General features: G+C 29.3%; 2 protein-coding genes across 2 annotated transcripts in view; both read right to left on the reverse strand.

Annotated features, from left to right (window-relative positions):
• The window catches only part of LOC142318948 (mitochondrial ribosome-associated GTPase 2), a 40,436-nt gene extending 16,658 nt beyond the window's left edge, over positions 1–23,778 (reverse strand). Inside the window, exons 1-5 of the mRNA XM_075355635.1 lie at positions 23,600–23,778; positions 18,579–18,758; positions 10,260–10,406; positions 6,092–6,208; positions 5,451–5,672 (exon numbers count right to left, since the gene is read on the reverse strand). Coding sequence (XP_075211750.1) covers positions 5,451–5,672; positions 6,092–6,208; positions 10,260–10,406; positions 18,579–18,704 — 612 coding nt within the window. The 5' untranslated portion in view covers positions 18,705–18,758; positions 23,600–23,778. The remainder of the gene's footprint in view (positions 1–5,450; positions 5,673–6,091; positions 6,209–10,259; positions 10,407–18,578; positions 18,759–23,599) is intronic.
• LOC142318949 (uncharacterized) lies at positions 18,775–23,587 on the reverse strand. Its single transcript, XM_075355636.1, has 2 exons — positions 23,225–23,587; positions 18,775–20,204 (listed from the first exon to the last, which is right to left on the reverse strand). The coding sequence occupies exons 1-2, from the start codon at positions 23,442–23,444 to the stop codon at positions 18,805–18,807; spliced, it is 1,620 nt and encodes a 539-aa protein (XP_075211751.1). The 5' UTR covers positions 23,445–23,587; the 3' UTR covers positions 18,775–18,804.
• Positions 23,779–24,816: the final 1,038 nt, after the last annotated feature.

The raw sequence follows: 24,816 nt of genomic DNA on the forward strand, positions 1-24,816 counted from the left end.
CCTTATTATGGTTTTGCTGTAATTTTTAGTAATAAAAAATAAAATTAAATATTTAAAAGGGAAATAAGTTTGTTTAAAATTATGTTATTTTATAAAATTAAGTTTTTCTGTAAAAGGTTTTTCTTTCATAAAAACAATACTATGTTGATGAGTTTTCAATTGATCAATTAAATAAACTTGAAAAATCTGTAAACAAGAGTTCAGCAATATAAATAATGAGTACTTAAACCTGAAACAATTGTAAACTCATTTGTTCAATATATAAAAGTAGTATAGAACTTATAACTGATAGTAGTTCAATAAATATACTTATATAATTTGTAATAATTACTCACTTCAAGATTGTTACTTTACTCTGCACTGATTTTATTAATTGAATTTACGAGGGCTATTTTTTTTTCAAGGTCCGATCAGTCGCGATATAATAACCCATGCAAAAATCGGATGAACCTTTGCGCATATGTGTTGTGCAACGTCTCTAGTATGGCCTTCAATCACGCCGTGTCACGTTTAGTTTTGAACACGCAGCTAGCATGTAAATATGTCTACAACAACAGCATCTCCCACCAAATGTGAAGTGCACATGGTAATTCAATTTCTTCAGGCTGAAATGCAGCTGAAATTCATCGACGAATAAGTAATGTGTACAGTGAAACCTCAATGAGTGACAGCAAAGTGTGACAATGGTTCAGGAACTTTAAATCAGGACATACAGATGTTCATGATGCAGGTGGTCAGGGAAGGAAGCGAGTGTCAATCGATGATCTCATTGAGCGAGTGGATGAGGCAATTCAAGAAAATCATCGTTCACAATTTCTGTATTGAGTGATCAGTTTCCTGAAATTTCAAGGTCAGGTCTCTACAACATGGTGAGTAAGAGGCTTCAGAACCGCAAACTGAGTGCGAGATGGGTTCCCAAGATGCTGTCTGACCATCACAAAACAATGAGAATGGACGCCTCCCTAACGTTTCTCCAGCGCTACCACAATGAAGGAGAAGATTTTTTGAACAAAATTGTCACAGGGGATGGAGACATGGGTTCATTTCGAAACTGAAGAAACAAAAGAACAATCCAAACAGTGGATGCATTCTCATTCTCCCAGTAAACCAAAGAAGTTGAAGCGAATCTTTTCCAACAGAAAGCGTATGGCTACTGTGTTCTGGGACCGGAATGGAGTTCTCTTGGTGGAATTCATGGAACATGGCACGACCATCACTGCAGCCTCATACTGCGTGACTCTTCAATGTCTACGAAGGGCAATTCAGAATAAGCAGAGAGAAATGTTGTCATTAGGCATTGTCTTTCTCCATGACAATGCTTGGCCGCACACTACAGCTGTAACAAAGAAGCTCCTGCAGTGTTTTCGTTGGGAAGTGTTTGATCATCCACCATACAGCCCGGAGTTGGCTCCATCCGATTTTCACCTCTTTGCTCACATGAAACGCTGGCTAGGAGGACAACATTTTGGCACAGACATCGAGCTGCAGACCAGCGTAGAAATATGGCTGAAAACACAAGCGGCTCCGTTCTATGACGAGGGTATTGGAAAGTTGGTACCACGCTATGACAAATGTCTAAATTGGAGTGGCAACTACATAGATAAATAGCGTAACAATGTAAGTACTTGTTATAAATAAAAAATTTTTTATTTTCACTGTGGTTTTAATTTTGTGACTGATTGGACCTTGAAAAAAAAATAACCCTCGTATTTGTATCACTATAACTTCATAAATTTATTATTTGCATTTATTAACGTGAATTGTAATTTCTCTTTTTTACTTTAAATCTTCTAAATAGTAATGCTGTTCTGAACAAGGTTTTCTCACATTTTGGTATAATATTTCCAGATAGTACTGGAGTAGTTCCTTTTGTTATTGTGTTATAATATATACATATAACTAATGTGATTTATACCATCCTCAATGTGAATACACAATAAACTAAATTTTATAGAGTATGCATTTTATTATTTATACAAGGAAACGTTCTGTCTATTATGTCTGTTTCCCACCAATATTTTTTGAGTTGGATAGAAAAGATTTCTTGTGATTTTTATAGCTGGATTCCCTTTCTGATGGCCAATCTACTAGAATGAATACAGTACCAAATTCATATTTAGAATGCTAAATTATAATATATCACACCATCATAAAAGAAAAAATGTAACTGAATAATATAATATACATACATTAAAATAAATATACTAATGAATATTTTAATGTTGGTTAAAAAAAAAATAAAACATTTAATAATTTTATTAAACATTATCAATTTTAAGTACATGACTTTCTGATTTAAAAACTGTCAGCAACAACAGTGACTGAAAATCAATGCACAAAGCAGGAGTAGTATGACTGAGCATCATGTGATAATAAACATCATTATCACGTACACAAAAAATATGTTATTAAGAGTAAATTTGGTTTGGTTTATCACTTACTATTAATTAATAATAATAATAACGGAATTTTTGTAGATGATTTTAATTTCCATTAACAAAAACGTAGGATTACTTTACATTCAAGAATCTCATCATAAAAATAAAATAAATTATCACTCATTTAAATAATTTTAAAGAAACATCTTCTACTAACCATTGAGGATTTTTTTTAAAAGGATTTATTCCAATTATAAATCACCAGTATTTCTATATATTAAATAAACTAAGGCAAGATCAGCGACTATTTCGTAACTTATATTTATCATAATTATGAATGTCTGTTCCTCGAAAAACTGGTACAAGTGAACGCTTTGAAAGCAAATCTATCACCTGACATCAAAATTAAATCAACTTGAGTCTTTATTAACTGACTCAAAATTAAAGCCAAACAAAAACATCAATGCTTTGATTATCTCTAGCACACATTACCTACCTACCTTCTTTGGTTCAAATATGAATACGATTGACTGAGAGCATTGTAATGCATGATTATGTGCTTATGATATCCAAGCAGAAAGTGTTTCAAGTACTAAGTACGGAATATTTTTAAGTCATAAAGAGTGATCTTAATAATATTTATGTTTTCAAAACTATCAATGAAAATGATAAATCTTCTTTTTTTTTTTTAAATGTACAAATATGAATCCAAATTTATTAATTAGTAACTTGTTCATATATTAACTCAATACTTGAGAAAAATGAGCTCAAATTAAAGGCTGAAAGTATATTTCTTTCAAATTTCCTTTTTATATACTGATATAATTGCACTTTATTTTAATGGAGGTGGACCTCAACTTTCAAGAATATATTAGTGACTGAGCAGGTTACGGTTTTCTTCAAATTTACACAAGCTGTAACCTCATCACAGCAACACTACCTTCAAATCATTAAGCATTTTAAATCATTAAAAACACAACATTCGATAATAAAACATAGTGAACTTTTTTTTGCATACAAACATTTACTAAATTTTACATATTAATTATTACAGAACCCAGTAAAAATCTTGAGAAATCTCTTCTTAGAGTGCATCAGCAATGTTTAAGAAAAATTATTTATTTCCTAACGGGACATGAATCGATTAAAAACAATAAGTTTAATTTGAAAAGACCCAATTTTAGATTATACCAATAACCCGATGAAATTATTTCTAAATCTTGCTACGAATGTAGAAAAATTAGGTTAGAAGAATCAGGTTAGTAGCTCAACTCTCTCTACATCTGAAATCTTATGAAACTAGAAAGGTGCAAAAACAAAGGTTTTTATTCTAGTTTATCAAAATTTAATAAAAAACCTTATTCTTTTGATTTGTTAAATTACAAAAATCAGGTGATTTTAAATTATACAAATTAACAACTGTTGAATAAACCTCGCACGTTGTAAAACAGAATGATTCAATGTTTACTGTCTATTCTACACTACATGTTTTAATAGTTGTTAGCATCATCCAACATGGCTTAGACTTATATAGCCTGCTCCAGAATCCAACAGATTTTTGTTGTTTGTACAGAGAAAGAAAAAACCTTTCAACATAAAAGATCTCTTCTTTTACCTAGCACAATATTTTGCTCAATTTTTATCTCTCAATTTTAAAAAATTTAAAAGCATTAAATACACAAATATAACAAATACAGGGTCATAGGAAGATTGTAGGGAAATTTCTAGGTGTTTTATTGGTATCCCTGAAAGCCTCCAACCCAAAAGTTTGTTTATCAGCAGTTGTAACCACGTCAGTTCTTGTATTGTTGTTGCGGTGAGTTTAGTGAGTTACTATGTTCTCGGATAAAGACAAAGCAAAGTGTGTTTTACTGATACCTGAATTAAAATCCATAATTTTAGTTCAACGTGCGTTTCGATGTGAATTCGGAAGAGATCGACCACACAAAAATAACATAACACATTGGTTCAAACGATTCGAAGTAACTGGATCAGTTAAGAAACAGAAATCAACCAGCAGACCAAGTGAACCAGATGTAACGGTTGAACTAATTAGACAATCGGCAATTAGAAGTCCTGGGAAGTCCATCTCCCGTCAAAGCGTTGAATTAGGTATTCCAAAATCAACAGTTCACAAAGTTTTACATAAAAAACTGAAATTACACGCTTATAAAATCCATATAGTGCAGGAATTGAAACCCGATGATGGTGTAAAACGTTACAATTTCGCTGTTGAAATGTTGGACGGAATAAGTAAAAACGAATCATTTTTAGATGATATAATTTTTACAGACGAAGCTACATTCCATGTCAATGGATGTGTTAACAGACACAATTCACGAATATGGGGCTCTGAAAACCCACACGCAATTATTGAGAAACAACGCGATTTGCCTAAAGTTAACGTTTGATGTGGCGTGATGAAAAATCGTGTAATAGGGCCTTTCTTCTTTGCTGAAAAAACAATTGATGGAGTTGTGTATCTTGACATGTTAACTAATTATTGCTTTCCTCAGCTGGATGAACTCGAAAACATTCATCAACTTCATTTCCAACAAGATGGTGCTCCCCCGCACTTCAATGCATTGCTCACGGACGCTTTGAACGAAAAATTTGGAGATCGATGGATAGGCCGGCAACGACCCATACTTTCGCCTCCAAGGAGTCCAGACCTGACACCTTGCGACTTTTTCTTGTGGGGGTACATCAAAAGCGTTGTTTATACACAAAAAATTTACGACCTAAACCACTTAAAAACAGGATTAATGAAGCAATGATAACCATTAACGAATCAATGTTAACCAATGTTTGGAGAGAAGTTGAGTATCGTTTGGACATTTGTCGAGCGACTAAGAGCGCACATATTGAAATTTATTAGTTAAGTAAAAAAATGTTTGAGGCGACAAATTTGAAAAATAAAAAACATAAACTGTAAGTAATTCTCTTTTAATTTAAACCATGTTCAAAACCGCACCATTCTTTTATGATAACCCTGTACAATAAAGAAAGGGTGGTTGGTTAACTTTGGAAAACCACCTTTATATTTTAAATTAAGATAAACTTTAAACTTACCAAACCAAAATGAGCCATGCTTCTCAATTCAATTGTGTAAGAAATATTTTCTCCATCAGCACCACATTCAGCAACAGCTGGACTTTGATTTGTAGCAGAGGTAAAGAAATGATTGCCATGGCCTCCTGCTCCACCTCTTGCAAGAATGAACATTGTTCCTTCATTAGATAAATCCCCAACTTGTTTATCATTTGAATTCTTTACAATAGTTCCAACTGGAACCTGCCAACAATATTAGCATTAATTTTTTAATATTTAAAATATTAATAAAATCAAGTTATACAATTTGAGCCATTTAATAAAAGGACCTTCTAGTGGTGCTGGTTATTTTCAATCTACTACAGAGGTTTGCTAAAAACTATTAACAGTAGTCAGAAACATGATGCTTTTATAGAATTAGATCTTGAAATTTCTTCATTTAAATTTATATAATACACAGAATATTAATTACCACCAAATTTATATATTAAAAAAAAAGAAAAATACACTTTTTAATAGATTTTGTTAAAAAATAAAAAAATATTGAAAAGTAATTTGAAAAAACATGCATTAAAAACACGTGTGAGAGAAATTTACGAAAATCTTGACTATTTTCATGCGCTAAAATAGCTTAATAAATTAATTGCTATAACAAAAATCACCTTTATTATTGTATGTTCTGCATTCTTTCCATGACAATGGGAACTGGATCCTTTTCTACCTTCTTCTCCTTTTAATAATGCATCAACATGATTCAAACCGGATGTATTTGAACATGCCTGAAAGATTAAAATACAGATTTCAAATTAATAATAATCAATCTTAATTTGTTACTTAAATTACAAACATTAAATTTTCCTGCAGTAAAACTGAAGTGGCTTTGTTGCTGCTCATATTAATCCTTAAATACAGTCAAACAAAATTATTGTCCACAATCATTGTGTGACTGATCTTTACAAGGGTCAGTCAAAAAGCAGGCTGTAGAAAGTGAGTGACAATAGGCGTATAAAGACCAGTGAGTCAGATGACAAGATAGTATTTGATTAATCTGTAACCTCAGTGAAGACAATTGGCACTTAACTACTGGTGATACTGCTTTGCAAATGGTTATCAGTCATGGAAGTGTGCATTCCACTAACACAACTCTCCTTGAATTCTGCAAAGTCTGTGATAGGAAGATTCAAAAACTTTTGACCCAAAATCAGAAACAGGCCAAACACGAAATCTGCCAAAGGTTCATGAATCAATTTCGACAACGGATTACAGATCCTTGTTCAGTAATGATGAAAATGCATCCATCAGCTGGAAAAATCTTTGCAGTCATCTTTTGAGACTGGAATGGCGTAGTACTTGTTGATTTTCTCCAGAAATGTTGCACAGTGATTATTGTATACTACTGCCAGCTGTTGGGCAAAGTGAAAGCTGTTTACAGGAACAAAGGCACTTCAGCCAATTAGAGAAGTGAATTTCCATCATGACAACTAGGTGTCATACAGCCATTAGCATTTGGAATAAACTACTAGATGAAACTTACTGAGAAAATTTAGAATATCCTGCACAATCCAGATTTATCCCTCAGTGATTTATTTTTGTTTGGAGGCACTGGGAGGACATTGATTCCAGAGAAACAAGGGATTCACGTGTTGAGAAAAATGTGTTGGACTTCAAGGAGACTATGTGGAAAAGCCATAAATAGTTTTGTATTTTTATTCGGTATTAATAAATATTAAAATCTTTCAACTTTGTACATGTAATAAGATAGACTATCTCCCTAAACTGCATATCTGTACCTAACTCAGATTTGAAGTTTCATACACTAAAAAAAGAAGTGGATCTTCTGGAAGTATATTACCAAATAGTCAGAAAAATGGTCATAAATATTATATTATTTTATAAAAGTTTAAACTTCATTTTATCATGCTGATGTACAATTTTAAGTTCCATCCAAAAGCAACACTTTTTCCAACATTGCTCATTTTTGTTGAACCAAGTATACCATATGTACTATAGTAGAAAAAAATTAGGCCATTCCTACTTTTTATAGGTTAAATCTTTTTGAATTTAAAGTTGTAAGATGTATTCTATCAGCAGATAATATTTTAAAGAAATAATTTTTTTAAATTAATATTATATATTTTTTTTAAAATTAACAATATTTTATAAACTTTTTGGGTTTTAAGTAAGATGGTAAAATTCATCTAGTACAATGTAATGGTTTCACATCACTTAGAAAGTCTCAGGAATAGGATCCTGGAAACTGAAAGGTAGAAATGTCAATCATCAATTTACATTTAATAAAGTTGTTCCCATGGATCACCTACATTAAGGCTGCTATGTGCTTTTCACTGCATACTACTGGCATTTTAATAGCTGATAGCCAATGTAAATATAACTAGAGAGATAAAAAATTAACTTATTGACATATAGTTGCACATTACAGAGATCGTATCTGAAATCAATGCATGTGGTATTTCATGGACAAAATCAAGAACTCTTCCAGAATGTGCCTAGAGAGATAAAGAAATACAAATGGTAAAAAATCTTATCAGAGTAATATCAAAAAATAAAAAAAGGTAAAATTACAGAAAAATATTTACAGATCTTAATTAAAAATAATTACATGAAAAAATTAAAATGTAAAATAAGGATTAATATAAATAATAAAAAATTAATTAAAATAGATGATGGTATGTTCAAAATAACAAATTAATATAATTATACTTAATATTATTGATATCAGAAGTTTTTTTTTTTTTTGATAGGAAATTGAAAAAAGTTTAGGAAATGAATTTAAGTTGTTCTCTTTCAAAACATCCCATTTCTTCTGATTATAGCAATCTGCATATAATTTTCATATAACATGTTAGCACATGAAACTTAGTCAAGATCATATTAAACTGATTTAAGTACAACACATCATAAAATACATCATGCTTTTTCTAGAGCAGAAGAAGAAAAAGAAATAGTTACCACAAACATACACAACAACATAACAATATAGCAGGAGAAAATGGCAATTATGTAAACTATATGAATGAAGACATCCAATTTCTCAGAATGTCTAACCTACTGAAACCCTATGATTATTATAATATAACCTTGTATTTTACAAAATTTGGGAAATCACAGCAGAAATTATTATTAATAACATTAAAGGATCATTAAAGTATCATAAATTGTGCTGAGGAACTGTTGTCAATACTTTGTGAAGAAAATTAACATTTTTTTATACCTGACAACAAAACCATGAAATGATATTTCCTGATATATATTTACACTCTCTTTTATATACAATGGATACTTTTAAAGTAAAAACTGTTTTGAACTTCCTGCCTATATACATGTAAATAAGACGGTTCTTGCATAACTCTGTTATTTCAATGAATAGTAGGCTATTAGCAACAATAGTTTGGCAGTTTTGTTGTAAGTTGCTTAAGCATTTATGAGTGCTACAATTTGTGATCCCACCAACTGTGAAGTAAGAATAATCTGATTTTTGATGGCAAAAAACAATTGATACATAATGCGAAACGTTAAAAAATCTTACAATTATAAAAAAACAAATGACATTGGATGCTACCCCACAGGATGTTGTTTTTACATGACAATGTCTGGCCACATATGACAAGTCGACAGTGAGGTGATTGGAAAACTTTTGTAGAAAAATATTCAATCGTCTATCCCATAGCCCTTATTTAACTACCTGTAATTATTTTATTTTTCTTTACCTTAAACAGTGGCATGTATTACAAAGATTTAACAATGATGAAAAATTAAAAAATGGTATTACTGTGTGTGGTTTAAGTCACTAGCAGCTGATTTTCTTGAAGAGAGAAGGTGCTAGTAAAATGCTATAAAAATAAGTTGGAACTAAAGGCAGCTATGTAGAAAAATAGTAAATACTTGTAGTTTCAATACTTAAGTAATAAAGTTTGGTCATATTTTTTCACTTTTATTTTTATTTCAAAATGGCAAACTTTAGAAACATGTCTCATAGTTTTATAGAGATAAACAGAGACAAACAGATTTCCAAATGAAGTGAAACAACAAAAAAATAGTAATGGTAGAATGTGATCAGAATAAGACTGAAGTGAGCATGCACATTTACACTATGGCCTGTACCCACCGCGATGGTCTAGTGGTTAAATTTGTCATCACAAATCAGCTAATTTTGAAATCAAGAGTTCTAAGGTTTAAATCCTAGTAAAGGCAGTTACTTTTATATGGATTTGAGTACTAGATCATGGGTAACAGTGTTCTTTTGTGGTTGAATTTCAATTAACCACACATCACAAGAATGGTTGACTTGGGACTGTACAAGACTACACTTCATTTACATTCATACATATCATCTTCATTTATCCTCTGAAGTAATACCTTACGGTAGTTCTGGAGGCTAAACAGAAATAAGAGAAAAGAGGGAGCTATGGCCTGTGAGGCATAGCTATGTCCCTTTTTTATCAAATGTGTTGCATATTTGATTAAGATTTTTCTAAAAATTAAAAAAAATGTGAGAGCTTGTCTTCTTCATCTTCAACACATTTAACTCCTACCTGAATCTTGTACAGAGTGTATTTTCCCTATATATGAATCATAATTTTCTTAAAATTTTTACTCCTTTCTACAAATAAGAAGGTAGAGCAGGAATAATAAAATTATAAAAACTAATTGTATTTAATACCAAAGTGAAACACCTTACTATTAATTAACAATTTTAAACAAAGTGAGTAATCATCGTTTAATCTACAGATCTAATTAAAAAATAGAAATATAATAAATATACTTTTCTTTATTTTTTTTGTTAATTGTTGGAACCTAATATCAACTAACCTGTAAAATAATATGACCACCCGATCCACCATCCCCACCATCAGGACCTGCAAATTCATTTGCCCATAAGCTAAGAAATGATATACATCCATCTCCTCCTTTTCCACCGATAGCTTGAACTTGTTTCACATCCACAAAACCTGATACCTATAATGGACAGAAAATTAAATAGTTCATAATGAAGAAAAATTATGCATTAAATCTAACATAAATTAAGAGATGGTTATAATTTCATCTAAATGTTTTCTTTAAAAAATTAGGACATTAGATTGATTTTATACAATAAAAAAACCCCTCTCTCCTGAGCCTAACATTCTACTGCTGCTGTCAGCTATATCTTTGCTGCCGAGAAGACTGCTTGTAGGCAAACAGAGCATCGAATATGAAATATAAAATTTTAGTTTATTACTTTACACAAAAGTACTGACGCTGAACTAAAAAAATAAGACTTATTCTACCTTCCATTTATGCAGTATGCTTCCAAAAAATGATTTATCATATTCTAGGTACTTATCGCCCCAAAAGCTGCTATGAATCCTCCAGTGCTGTTTTGTAGAACTCTGTATAGCACAAAACAATTACAGTAGCAGCAAAAGGTTCATTACGCCAAGAGTTACGAGAATTGGTCATTTCCTTTCTTTCTCAGAACCACACAGACTGGATAATAACAAATAGATCATGCAGATAAAAACCCCATAAAATTAATCATATTCTATCAAAAAATAATTATTTCAATGATTAATTCTAAATCATGGTAATTGTTAATTTTATCAGTGTACATTTTATTAGCTGAAATTTAATCCTTTTATTGCAAGAAAAAACATCTTATTTTTGAAAATTGGTTGGCAAACAACTGAGTTACTTTGAAAAATTGAATACATAATTTTCAACCACGTATCACCAGCTTATTTAATTATTTCAAAATAATAAATGATTAATTCTATTAGTATTACAATATAATAAAACACAGTTCTGCAATTTTACAAAACCCGTTGTAAAAAATGACAGAATGAAGATTATTTACCATAAGAAAAAAATAAATTCTATACAATTACAATAAACAGCAATTTATTTATTTTTGAACAGAATTTAAGCAACATTAGACAGGAATAAATAACTGCATATCATTTACTTAGAAAAAAATATTCAAAATGGCCAAAAATTTCACTGGTGGCAATACACTGTAGTAATTGGCAATTTAATAATTATCTTATTCTTTCAAAAATCCCTGGTGCAGCTCTAATAATTCAAAAACCTTTTTCAATTCTCTTCTGAAGGTCTTTAACACTGAACACTATGTACTATAAACCAGATGCCCTCAAAAATAGAAATCTAACGGGTTTAGATCAGGTTATACTGCACACAAAGTCACTGGTTTTAAACAACCAAACCATTTCAAATAACTGGTCTACTACTGGAGGAAAATACTGAAGTGAAGGGTGCACCATCGTACATGAACTACATGATATTCCTAGTTACCAAAGGGAATTCATCCAAATAATTCAACAGGAAGTTTTCTAGGAAATATGAAATGTACTATTTCTCACTGTTCAATCTAGCAGGCAGCAAGTGTATATCAATCAGTGAATCACTGATTATAAACAAGCCCAAATATTTATTAAAAATGATTACTGAAAATAATGACTAATAATGATTGCATAATGGCACGACAATTTTCTTATGCTCTATAATGGTTATTGTGAAAATTGATGATACATTTTTATGAAATCCAGGTTCATCAGCAAATATTACTGCAATGAGAACTGTGGATTAGTTATCCATTTTTGTAAAATTACCTCACAAAATTCTTCATCTTAGCATAATCACTTTCATTAATCACTTGCCCTCTTTGTAAATAATATGTATACCGTATTATTGGTACGCAAAATTCTCCAGTCACATCATGAACTTGCTCAAGTACATGGAGATGAAAACTGGTTGAAAATTATGCCATAAACTTACTGCAATAATTTAACAGTTTATCAATCAAATTTTAAAAATAAGGTGACTTTTTTACAAAATGCCCTAACATTTTTAGCAAATAAAATTTATTTTGAAAAACAATTAAAGAGATATAAAATAATGAAAAATAGACATTTTGAAATTGGTTTACATTGCATTTCTTTATTTATTAGAGAAAGTTGGTACATTCATATGTACCAAATATTATGATTACTTAATCCTAAATTGAGATATAAATTTCTCCTTAAAGAACAGAAAATGACAAACACAAGGAAAATGAAAGGAAATCACAATTTTTTTTCACAGAATATATATTGTTCATTTTGATATATAGATTCCAAAAAAGGATACCCACCACTTTTTTGTTACATGCTAAACAATAAATATTACATAACGTAGTACCTAGTTAAAAATAAAATGTATTTATCAACTGAATACAACACATCAATTAAAAAGAATGTTTAATGATCTTTTTAATGACTTTTCATATTTACAGTCTTTTACTCTACTTGGAAGATTTTGTATAGATTTAGATTTCATGATGACACACTTAAATTTTGTTGTTCAGTAAGGATATTGTCCATATAGTTTTGATTATGATGCTGGATATATCCTTACAATTTTTTTTTAAACTTACAGTTTTACATACAGAACAGTTTCAAATGTTAACAAACTTGAAAAATCAGTATGGTGATATATAAATCTCTAATTGTTTCACATTAAACAGGCTGTATTTGTTTCATATTTAACATAGATCAGATAGTAGTTTTCTGAATTTTTAAATTAGAATATGATGAAGCACCATATAAAACAATTATGTAACATAATGAGTGTTTGATAAACTGTTGTATTTAATTTTTTATCTTTCAACCAAGAAATTTTTAAAAACAAACAGATTCTTATGACCTAAGTCATCAGCATATTTATCCCAAAACAGATATTTGTCAATAGTAACTAAAAATTTAGAATGTTATTTTATCATTAAATGTATTTTTATGTTCAATTTGTGTTCTTATCTTTTTTCCCTGAAATTCATAAAAAAAAAGTTTCTTCATATTAATCTATTTTTACTTCTATATTCACGGGCTTTGTGTACATCTAACACAGTTTGTAAACAGCACATATAAACTTTTACCTGAACAGATTATTCATGAACTTGATTATGTGTGGATAATCATCTTAACTGATAAAGTGACAGCAGTACTCTGTATTAAATTACTCTCAAATCATTAATATAAATAAAAAATTATATAAGACCTAAGACTAGACTTTGTAGGATGCCTGGTTCTAATTTAAAAACTGAAAGGTTTAATTTAAAGTACATCTTTATCTTCAAAACAATGTTTTCTGTTAGTTAAGTCAAATGTTAACTTACTAACTTACAAATCATTTGGTTTCCTGTTAGTTAAACCAAAAGGCAATATCAGTAACTCCAATTTCTAACACACAATCAAAATTTTCTTCAGTAAGATTCAACAATACTTCCCATTGAAAGATTAATGTTTTTATCATTCCTTACATACAAATATATACCACCTCCATCTGACCTATATAATATATGAATTTAAAAAAATTAATTTCTACGTTACAGATAGAATTTAACAAGTGGTATAATTAAAATTATTCTTGGGCTTAGCTGACCTGAGTGGGCAAAAATCAACTGCCAATTCTAACTGTGGCTCTTTGTACTGAAGCACACAAAAAATTGTAAGTAAAAGATAAAAATATATTTAAGACTCAGAAGAGAAAATGAAAATGAACCTTATGAAATCCAGCCATTAAAACCTTATAAAACTCACTCTGTAATGAAATCCAAAATGAAAAATACTACAGTGGGGAAGCCCAGAAAAGATTGAAGAAAGATCCAAATTCTCCATCTATGGAATAAGAAAGAGTTGGAAAAATTGAAAGAACAGTACAAAACCAAATAAGATGTAAATTTATTCAACCCTAGATGAATACAGTTTCAAGTAGTTTAACAAAATAAAAAATCATAGTTAATAGAATAGTGCATGCTTCTAAACTCAACTCTTTAAAACTAAGATAATTTAAGAATTCATATATTTTTTTATGTAAATAAATATATGGTCGTTCTTGACATATGTGTTCATATACCTATATATACAATCAAGGTATATACCTTGACCTATATATTTACAATTCAATTATTTAGGTGTAGTATTTACTTTATTGACATTGGTAATCAATAAAACAAATCACTACTAAAACAATATTAAATAAAATAGACAGTTATTAACTTTGACATTTAAAATGCTATTATTACATTAAAAAATTACCTAAAAAAATAATCATATATTTCATAGGACTTAATAATTATATTACCCAATACTTAATAAAAAAATTAGTAATAAAAAACTTATTACTTTGAAATGAAAGTAAATAGTTGCTATACTAAAATTTATTTCCTTTTCTTATGACAAAAATTAAAACTTAAACCTTCACTGAAGAACTGAAATGTTGTATTTAGAAATATGAAAAATAAAAATTCTGTTCCAGCAGAACTCCAGGAGTTAAAAAAATGTAATAAAAATTTTATGAATAAAAGACAAAATACTTTAATGCTTAAAAACAAACAATGCTTCAAAAGTAAAGTGAAATTTGTATCTAACACGCAAGAAAACAAATATAATGTACTGTAAAATCAGTTAAAAAGTATCCTTACAGAATCAACCCAAAATAATGTCTATCTATAACTCTTCAAAATAAATGTATAGGTATCAAAATCATAAATAATTTGTATATATATTACAAAAAAAATTTGGGTTTTAATTTTTATAATCTCTTGGTTGAGATGTAGTGTTGATTTAAGGCTAGAATGAAAGAAAAAAGGGTAGTTTTAGTTGCATACATGGCTGTAGATTGAATTCTTATCTTTCTACTTGACAGTGCTACTAGCAAAGTGGCAATTCCTAAACAGAAAGCCTTCTGTGTTCTTCAATTAGCTAAATGTGACTGTAGGGTAAAAATTAATAAAAATAAAATGACACACAGCTCGTATTTGCCAAAAGAAATTGGACTTTAATTAGAAAGAAAACAACATAACCTTTTTCTTAAATCATAATCATCATTGATCGAGGATATTGTAAAACTGTTGATCGAGTGCTTTGACAGCATCAAATAGTTCAATAGATACAGAAGTCCCGAGAGAACTGACCATATCCTTTAACCGGTCAACGCGGAACTGCGCTTTGGCTAACAGCACCGCGTTAGCTGCAATAATGGTAGCCCGAGCACGAGTCATTTTTTAGAGTTAAATTTTACAATAAATATTTTAAGTATAATATAAAAATAGGCAAGTAAAATATTCTTATGTACAAATATGTCACCAAAAATAAAACTGTAAACCTGTATTTTACAATTAACACAAAGTAAATAATAACAGTAGCTACCAAAGTGTATGTGAAACAGCAAGTAAGACAAAAAAAAAATTATTAACAAAAACAATAATATTATCACTTGATTGTATGCAGGAAGACAAATCAGTGAACAACAGCTTCAAACATACATTTATATTAAATAAACTATTCAAAACTATTACACATAAATGTATAAATGATATTGCACAAAAATAGAGATAATAAATCGAAATGTTATGGGTGCGGGTGGTGCCCTGGTCCTCCGACCCGGAGGACCAGTAACAACGAGCTATGTCAGGTAAAAATTAACAAAAATAAAATGACACACAGCTCGTATTTGCCAAAAAGAAATTGGACTTTAATTAGAAAGAAAACAACATAACCTTTTTCTTAAATCATAACCTTAAAAAATTAAAAGAAATTATGAAATAAACATAACTTAATTCTATACAAAATTTATACAAGGAATATCAGCTGAATCAACAAATCAAATTACAAAATTAAAAGACAAATACATAAATATACATTTTTCAAATAATCATTTTGAAAATCTACAATTTATCACACAAATAAACTGCATACAGGCTAATAATATGAAAATCTGCAATTTAACAAAGTCTGAAAACAAGAGAACTTAAACACCTTTTTTACAATTATAAACTTATAAACATAACATCAATAAACATAGTGTAACTAGAAAACTGTTGCATTACTGACATATTCTGTAATAATGAAAAATTAGCAATGAACAAATGTCATTAACATAGAAAAATAAACTACAGTAATTCTTATCATTGGCACTGACCTTTTGTGATTTATGAACAACTTCATACTTAACATTAAAATTAAAACTTGTAATTCTAGTTAGTTGTAGAAAAATGGCCACAATAATATTCCAGTATAAAAAGGAGTTAATTACAATTTAATCAAATTGTGGTAAGTAATCATATAACTAGAGTTCATTTAGTAAGTGAGCTTTCTTGAAAATGTTTAAGTTTCTTAGCCACTCTCATGTTAATGACTTCCTTTTTCTAATTTGTAAAAAATAATATAATACTTGATTGAGCAAAACAATATTTAACATTGATTAGAATTATTAACAACAGCAATAATCTAACACATTAGAATTATGTAAAATAAAGGATAAATAAACTGTCTCAATAAAACTGTTATTTTCCAAATGAAGACAAGAGGTTGTGTAGTTACAAGAGTCAATGAAATACAATAGAAAACATTTCTGGAAGTCACTAGAATGTATATAAGATATTAACCAACACATTCATGTCCATGAATGTTTGTGTCACACATATGTTTTATAAATTCTGAAGTAGTATTTACTTACAAGTCGATCTGATAATAACAATAGTTGGCATTAACAGCACATAAAATATGTTACACATGAAAAATAATAACATAACCTTTATCTAAGCCACCTTGCATGACTATACTTGAATGACGAAATGGTTGTATAAGTCAATCTTGAATTTCAAATTCATAATGTACAATTAGTAGTGTATTTCACTAATTTTACTAATAACATAACTGTTTAATATAATAAATAATGAGTAATTTCAACTTGCCTTAATCACACATGAATATTTGTAAAAAATGAATTCGTGAAATTAAAGTACACAAAAATACATACAGTTTATCCTTGGCATAGTCTACAATCAAAAATAACAGAGGTAACAATTTGTGATTAGAAGAGGAATAATACGAAGCATCTCAAAATTGTAATAAGCATCTGGAGAAGATTCGGCGTCTATAGAATTGGCTGGTTTGTAATAATTGAACCACTTTCAACAGACATAATCTACTGAATTTGAAAAATTAACTTATCAAAGAAACGAGGCAAAACGAAACATAGAAATCTGCAAAATTCACAAAGCACTGACGAGTAGAGCAAGAGAGAATGACGACTGAGAATAACCACAACGTTTATGAAAGTATGAAGATGATGAAAGTATTTAACACATTATACGAGAGAGAGAAATCGCAGGCAACTGCACATCGTGAATGTCTGATCTACACTGCCGAAAAAATGGCCCGATGAGAAGAGGGGGAAACAAACTAGGCAGTGGACAGGAGAGAGTGTGTGTAAGAAAACAAGAGGTGTGCGCATGTATTAGTATGGGAACGATAGAAAAAGGGTGTGGAAAGAAAGCAATAAATAATGCGTGATATGATTAAGCTGGCACTAAAGATGACACAGCAGTCTGTCAGGCTGGCGCCAGGAGTCAAGAACAAAACCAATCTATACAAAAAAAAATACACATAAGACAAGCCCATATGAAAGAACACAATAAATTTACCAAGCCTGTAACAACAAGACCCAACCCTAGCTTTGAATTCATTGGAATAAACGCAACTTTACGCAATGGCGTAAACAGTGACTCTGTAGTTACAATTCAACATTTGTTCTGTAAAAATTTTAATTGTGATCCTCTGAGTGACTGTAACACTTTTCAATGGCATAATCAGTTTGAAATGACTAGATCTCTGTGTAAAGGAAAGAATATGGGACGACTGAGGATATCTGATGTAAATGTTGAACATGTCAGGGAGTCTTTCCTACAAAGTCCTAAAAAAACTGTTAGGAAGGCCAGATGTGAACTAGTAACGCCTAAACTCTATTCAAATTAAACCGTTACAAGAAAACTGGTAAAGAAAATGTAGCAAAAAAATATATACTGCTCCATTAACAAACAGTGGGGGAGATGCAAAAACAGAATACACATTCGTTTTATTTCTACTCATCAACAAACACTGTTCTTGATCACTTATACGTAGAACATGAACAAATACCTTCATTAAAATTAATATTTTATTACATATAAGTATCAATATATAAAATTAACTTACAATTCTTTCTGAATTGTGCAACTTTTTTGTACGACTATCTTTCTGCTAGTACACTTATTTACAAAAACAGCTATTTTTTAAAAAATGCACTGTATTAAATACTGTTAATAGTTAGTACCTTTGTTTTAGTCGATTTGGGTTTTTTGCTTCTCAGTGGGGAAGAAACCACTTCATTAATTGCACTTGAATAAAATCTATTGCTATAAAGTACGTTCTTTCTCAATAACAAAAGTACAGACTTCATTTGCAATTTTGCAAAAAAAATATCAGCAACTTTATCTGGTGTTTGAATGAATCACTGTTAAAAAAAAAAATAAATATAAAAAGAAAAATATCAACATATATCATAAAATAATAACATTTAACATATTTACTAAAGCCTTCCCTATAACATTTTGCTGGATATCAATAACACGTTTTCTATGAAGCGGTAATTCATATGATTTATATTTAATTCTGTAACAATAATTTTTAGTGTTTTTATTTGAAGGTTCATAAACACTAATAAGTTCCACATCAGAAATAATGTTTCCAAGACACCACAAAATATTAAAAAACTGTTGTTCTGCAAACTCTCCTTTAATAGAAAAGGATAAATCAAATATGTACGTGCATGGAGAAAGGCTAGGAGTACGCAATGTAATAGTATCCTTAAATTCTATTTGGTTTCCTTCGGCCCAAAGTTCCTGCCAATTGTTTAATCGGAATAAAAATTTAGCAAGATTATCAAGTTTTATAATACTGAATTCTACAATAACATCATTTTCAATGTACCTATTTAGTTGAACAACTTCAGCTTTTATCCAACCATCTAACACTAATATTTTACAATTATTAACACCTGACATCAAATTGGAATCCGTTTCATTTATTTTAAATATGGCTAATAATTCATTTACAGTTTTATTAACAAATGCTGAGCTTCCTTTTCCCACACATATAATTTCATGACAAACAGGCTGACGTTGAAAATCCCCACCTAATTCATTCACTAAATACCCTTTGAAAATATTTATTTCTTTCATATTACACAGCACACTTTCAAAAAAATATTTTCTAATTAAATCATATGCATTTTTATAACTACACATGTGTCCATAGATTAAATCTGTATCAATAAAATTAATTTTTTTGTCAAATAAAGTATTGTTAATACACTTAAATAAATATGAGAAAGGCATGTTTTCTTTATTTAAGATATTTTGTGAGATTTTCTGGCAACATATTTTTGGAATTTTTTCATTTCCTACAGGTGTAGATATTAAATCTAATCCAAATAATAACTGAATTTCACTCATATTTAAATTCAATACAAAAGGATTTTTACTCGGTTTAAATATATGAACTAAAGCACCATTTACATTAAAACCCTTTTGTAAACTTCTATAACCAACATTAACATATCCTGGAAAAAGATTATTTATAAAAGGTTGAACATCCTTTAAAATAAAATCAGCCTCTGCAGCCATTTCAACAACTTTCCAGGAATCATCCCAACGTCTTTTTGTTTTATCAGCACTAGTCCCACCTTGACCATCACACAATGTTACCATTACCATACCATCTAGATCTAAAACATCTCTTGAACTTGAAAAGAAATCAGCAAGCAACTTTCTATTTAAATGGATTTTCATTTTACCACCAACATGTGGAAAATTAAAAATTATTCTGTTAAATGTTTTTTTCCCAATAATTGGATGTTTTTTTAGATTTCTTGCATCAACACTGAATAACACAGTAACACCTGAAAAAAAAATACCAAGTAAAATTAAGAAACAACCTACATTACCTTATTAGTTAAAAAATAATAACAAAAACCCTATTATTAGATTTAAGTAATTGTAACAATTAATCAATATAACCATGTCTAATAGAATAAAATGGAATGAGGTCAGTAACTTTAGATCCATTTCACTATTTCCTGTGATTTGGAAACTTGCTAAGATTATACTCCACAAACTTTGACCACATAATACAGAACTTAACAAACAAGTGATTTTAATAGGAAAACCTTATGGAAAGGAATCAAAAACCTAATCAATCATAGAGGTCCTTAAATATTTTCCAGACCAATTAGAAACAGATAAAATCTTCATCAGCATAGTTCACAACTTAATTCTAATCAAATTAAACAAACTGGGCATCCACCAGTCTTAAGGTGGTTTTAAAATTAGATAAAATGATTGAAGTTAAACAAACTGTCAATGGCAAACAAGACAACAGGAACCTAACTGCTGTTAAACATAAATTTTCCCCAAACAGCCATCACATAGGGCTATTTGTTTTGTTTATAAACAATGTAACATAACCTAGAAACGTGTAAACATTTGAAAGCAAAATTTGTAATGCATTAAAACTCCCTAAACTTTTACCAGTAAACACTTAAGATCTCTCAACATAATAATTGATGGCAGCTTGATACTTTTCTTTTAAATTAAGTATGGTAATAAATGCCATTAAGAATAATAAAGCTATCAATAAGGTATTAGAAGTGGATACCATACATAATTTGTTTGTAAGTTACCCAAGACTAATGTTGCTAAACTGTAAGTAAAATTGATCAGTGGTCAGATATATTCAAGAAATGTAAGATCCAGGCAGTTTCCTTCATTCAAATAGCAGTATTCCATTATATCACCTGGTATGAATACTAGCAATCAACTGGGTCTTAACAGTTTCAGAAAAATGTATGTGCATTGGTATCAAACTATGTTATAATAGAACAATAACTTGAAAAAGAAAAATAACTAGAAATTCATTTAGTAATATATTAGGTAAAAGTAGATCTGTTGTCTTAACAACAGATAAAAAGTTAGGTGCTGTAAGGATTAAAGCAATAAGATTGAAAGCATTTCCAGTTTTTTTAGTGTTAATATTCCTATGATTTCAAAACAGATTAAAAGTAAAAAAAATTCAAACAACGTTATAAGTAATAAATCATCAAGAGAAATACAATTAAAAAACAGGCAGTCATGAAAAACTTAATAGGCCAAAGTGCTTTTCTTAACATTCACACAAAATATAGAAAAATAACTTCTATTATCTTGCATTTCATTTAGAAAAAAGCTAATCTGCTTGCATAAATGTTTAATGAGGATTATAAAAATGTTCTGGCCAGTTCTGGAGGGTTAGGTAAGTAGAAAACAAGAACAGAGTTCGGCAGTTAAATATTTCTACATATTATCAGCTGTTTAATTGATTCTTGTGTTAGTGCAGTGTATATTACTATAGTGCACTTTGATGTTGACCTCTACTTAAGCTTCACAGTGTTTTCCCAATGTATTTCACTTTATTTATACTTGGAACATTAGATTTGTTTGACAAATGTATTCTGGGTACGATTTGTTTTCCTTTCATCCAGAAAACTACACTGAGGTTAGCTTTAATTAATTTATTTGAAAAACAAATCAATTCTTGGCAGTATTTGCACCATCTGGTGATTTAAATATTATTCGAATTTTATGGGATATTCTTCCAGAGGATCTTTGGGAACAGCTCCTAAAAACACCAATTTAGACAGCTCCTTATTTATTTATATACACATACTTTATATACACATGGTTATATGCACATGACTGACCATTTCAAAATGCTAGGAAAATCCTTTATGTAATCAAACATCATATTCAACTTGATGTTTATTTAAAGCTGTTTTTATCAAACCTGTGTGTTTGCAAATTTCATATTGTACAGTACTAGTAGTATATATGTACAATGCATGTTATAATATATGTAAAATAATATAATATACAATAATATATGTAATGCATGTAGTATATATGTTAAATTTGCATGTTATAATTAATATCTCTTTAACTATGTTCTTTTTATGATATAATTTAAAAAGGCTAATTTGTTGAATAGTGCCTGTATATACTTTTTTATATGTAATTGTTCATCCAGTTTTTTTCACAGTAGTACTTAGCGAATTCACTCCAATTTAATTTGTACATAATGGAATATATAAAAACCAATAATATTTGGCAGTATTTTTAGTTTGTTAAATGATTCTATTTTCATTATATTTTAAAAAATGATACAACAGTCTTGTTTCTTAAAAAATGCTTTAAATTTTATTTGACTGCTGATTGAAGTATGTTAACATAAAGTATTTTATACACAGCCATAAAAACCAATAACCACACAAAATTTAAGGTATTTGTGGCTATACATTTTTTGTATATATTGAAGTAGTTATTGTTTGGTGCTGTTTATCAAATGAAAATGAAGAAATTTAACTAAAATTGTGATTAGGGTCTGTAACATTTACTTTAAAGTTTATATATTGCTTGTTACATAAGTTAGCAGCTCAATTTTTTTTTTAATTTTTAGACATCCACATATAACTTAACAAAGAAGATGAGATGCATGAAATGATGGGTGAATGACTTCTTAGGAATCAAACCCAACACCAGAGTAAATAATCTTAATCACAGCAACAAATGATCAGTCTTAGTAAAATTTCCTACAATTACATTTGTATAATGTATATCATATGCACAATTTCACAATAACATGATTTTTTTTTATGGTTATCATTTACATGTATACTGAGATTGTTTATATTTATATAACAGAAATGGCATTTATATCCTACAAAGCAAAAAATATGTATATATATTAATTCATAATAATGAAATGACCACTTTACAAACACAAGTTTAAATAAAAAACCACAATGTGCTCCCTAATCACAATGTTATCAACACAAGTATGTGTATACCACACAATTTACATTAAGGTTATTTTAGAATTGATGTTTACCTTTCTTTTCCAAAAAATCAATGTTCCTTTTTTTAATATCAGTCATATCATCAATAGATTCATAACAACTAGATATAACTTGAGCACTTGGTTGAAACTGTGAAAAAGAATGTTCCAATACAACTATCTCATTTATTTTTACAAAATCCACACTAAATGAGAAATTGCCTTCTCCAATAAGTAATATTTTCTCATCAGATTTTACTTTGTAGATATCCATTTGTAAATCACAAATATTTAACAACCAATCTATATATAATAGATTATTTTTCTAATGGTAGAAAGTTAACTCTACAAAATAGTTAATTTAGTATAAAACATAACTTAATAAGATTAAAAACTACGTTAATTGTTTGAAACAAAAACGAAACCTACTAATAAGTTTGATCTAGTTTACAATGCTACGATTGAATATTCAAACAAATCTGAATTTTTACCACAAAAAAATCTACTGATACAAAATAAGTAACATCTTAAAAACACCCCATTATTTTAACCTAAGACATATGGGCTCACGGTACAAAATGATTCAAATCGAAATATTTATTATCGATACTCTTAAAGTCAAGAAGTGTTGCATTGAAACATCAGAAATGCAGTAAACATGTAGAAACTGAACAAACAACGCGAACTGATTCAAATCAAATTATTTAATATCGGTATTTTTAAAACTACTGAATATATCGATAGTGTTTAATATTTCTAATGGCAGACATTATTGCAACATATATTTAAATTACGGAATATCATTTTGTCAAACTTTTTAAGATTAACCTGCTGTTGTTCTTTTGTTAATAATTTTGATTCCAGTAATTTTTCAGCTAGACTTAGATGCAAGAATCTACATCTTACCCTATAATCATTTAGTTATCATCTTAGTTACCATATTTTATCCTTTCCGTATCATCCAGGTTTAATTTCAAATAGAATCCATATATCCAACCAACATTTCTCACTTGAGTCTGCTACTTCTTGTTATGGCTTAAAAATAGTTGACTTAAGAAAACATTTTAAGTTAATATGTGGGATTATGAATTTCATAGCATTTTAAAAATGTTAAGCCTTTGTATTTTTTGTTTAATTTCACCTTATATACAATTTATAACTAGGCTTACCATATTTTTTTGGGTCCAACCCAGGACATATTTTTGAAATTACTTAAAAGTTTTAACAATTTACTGAAACATTAAACTTTATTTATTCAGTGGTATTTTTCATTAGACATGATTTTTTTTAAGAAGTGGTTTGTTTTAGTTACATCATAAAATTCACAACAAGAAAGTTCTGAATTAATTTTAACATTTAGCAGATGTTTAACAGTCTACCCCTTTCTGCAGACCAAATTTTCCCTGAAACTGAAAAAACTCCAACCAGAGCAGATGTCCCAGGTAAAGACTTCGCAAACTCAACCATTTAGAAATATTGCAACATGAAATATCAGTCTTTTGAAACCTTAAAAATTGCTTTCCACTTCTCTTCAATAGTATCTGGTACTTTTTCAGAACTTGAACTGTAACCAAAGTTACAGTTCAAGTTCCCTTTGGTTTCGAATTACCTGGTTCAACAATGTATGTTCATCAAATAGGTCATCG

Source organism: Lycorma delicatula, chromosome 2 (assembly GCF_047948215.1).
Source record: "Lycorma delicatula isolate Av1 chromosome 2, ASM4794821v1, whole genome shotgun sequence".
Lineage (NCBI taxonomy): Eukaryota > Metazoa > Arthropoda > Insecta > Hemiptera > Fulgoridae > Lycorma > Lycorma delicatula.

Coding starts and splice junctions, on each gene's coding strand:
- LOC142318949 (XM_075355636.1), bottom strand. CDS start 23,444: ATGGATATCTACAAAGTAAAATCTGATGAGAAAATATTACTTATTGGA. Junction 20,205..23,224: donor TGATTTTTTGGAAAAGAAAG/GTAAACATCAAT, acceptor TTTTTTTTTCAG/GTGTTACTGTGTTATTCAGT.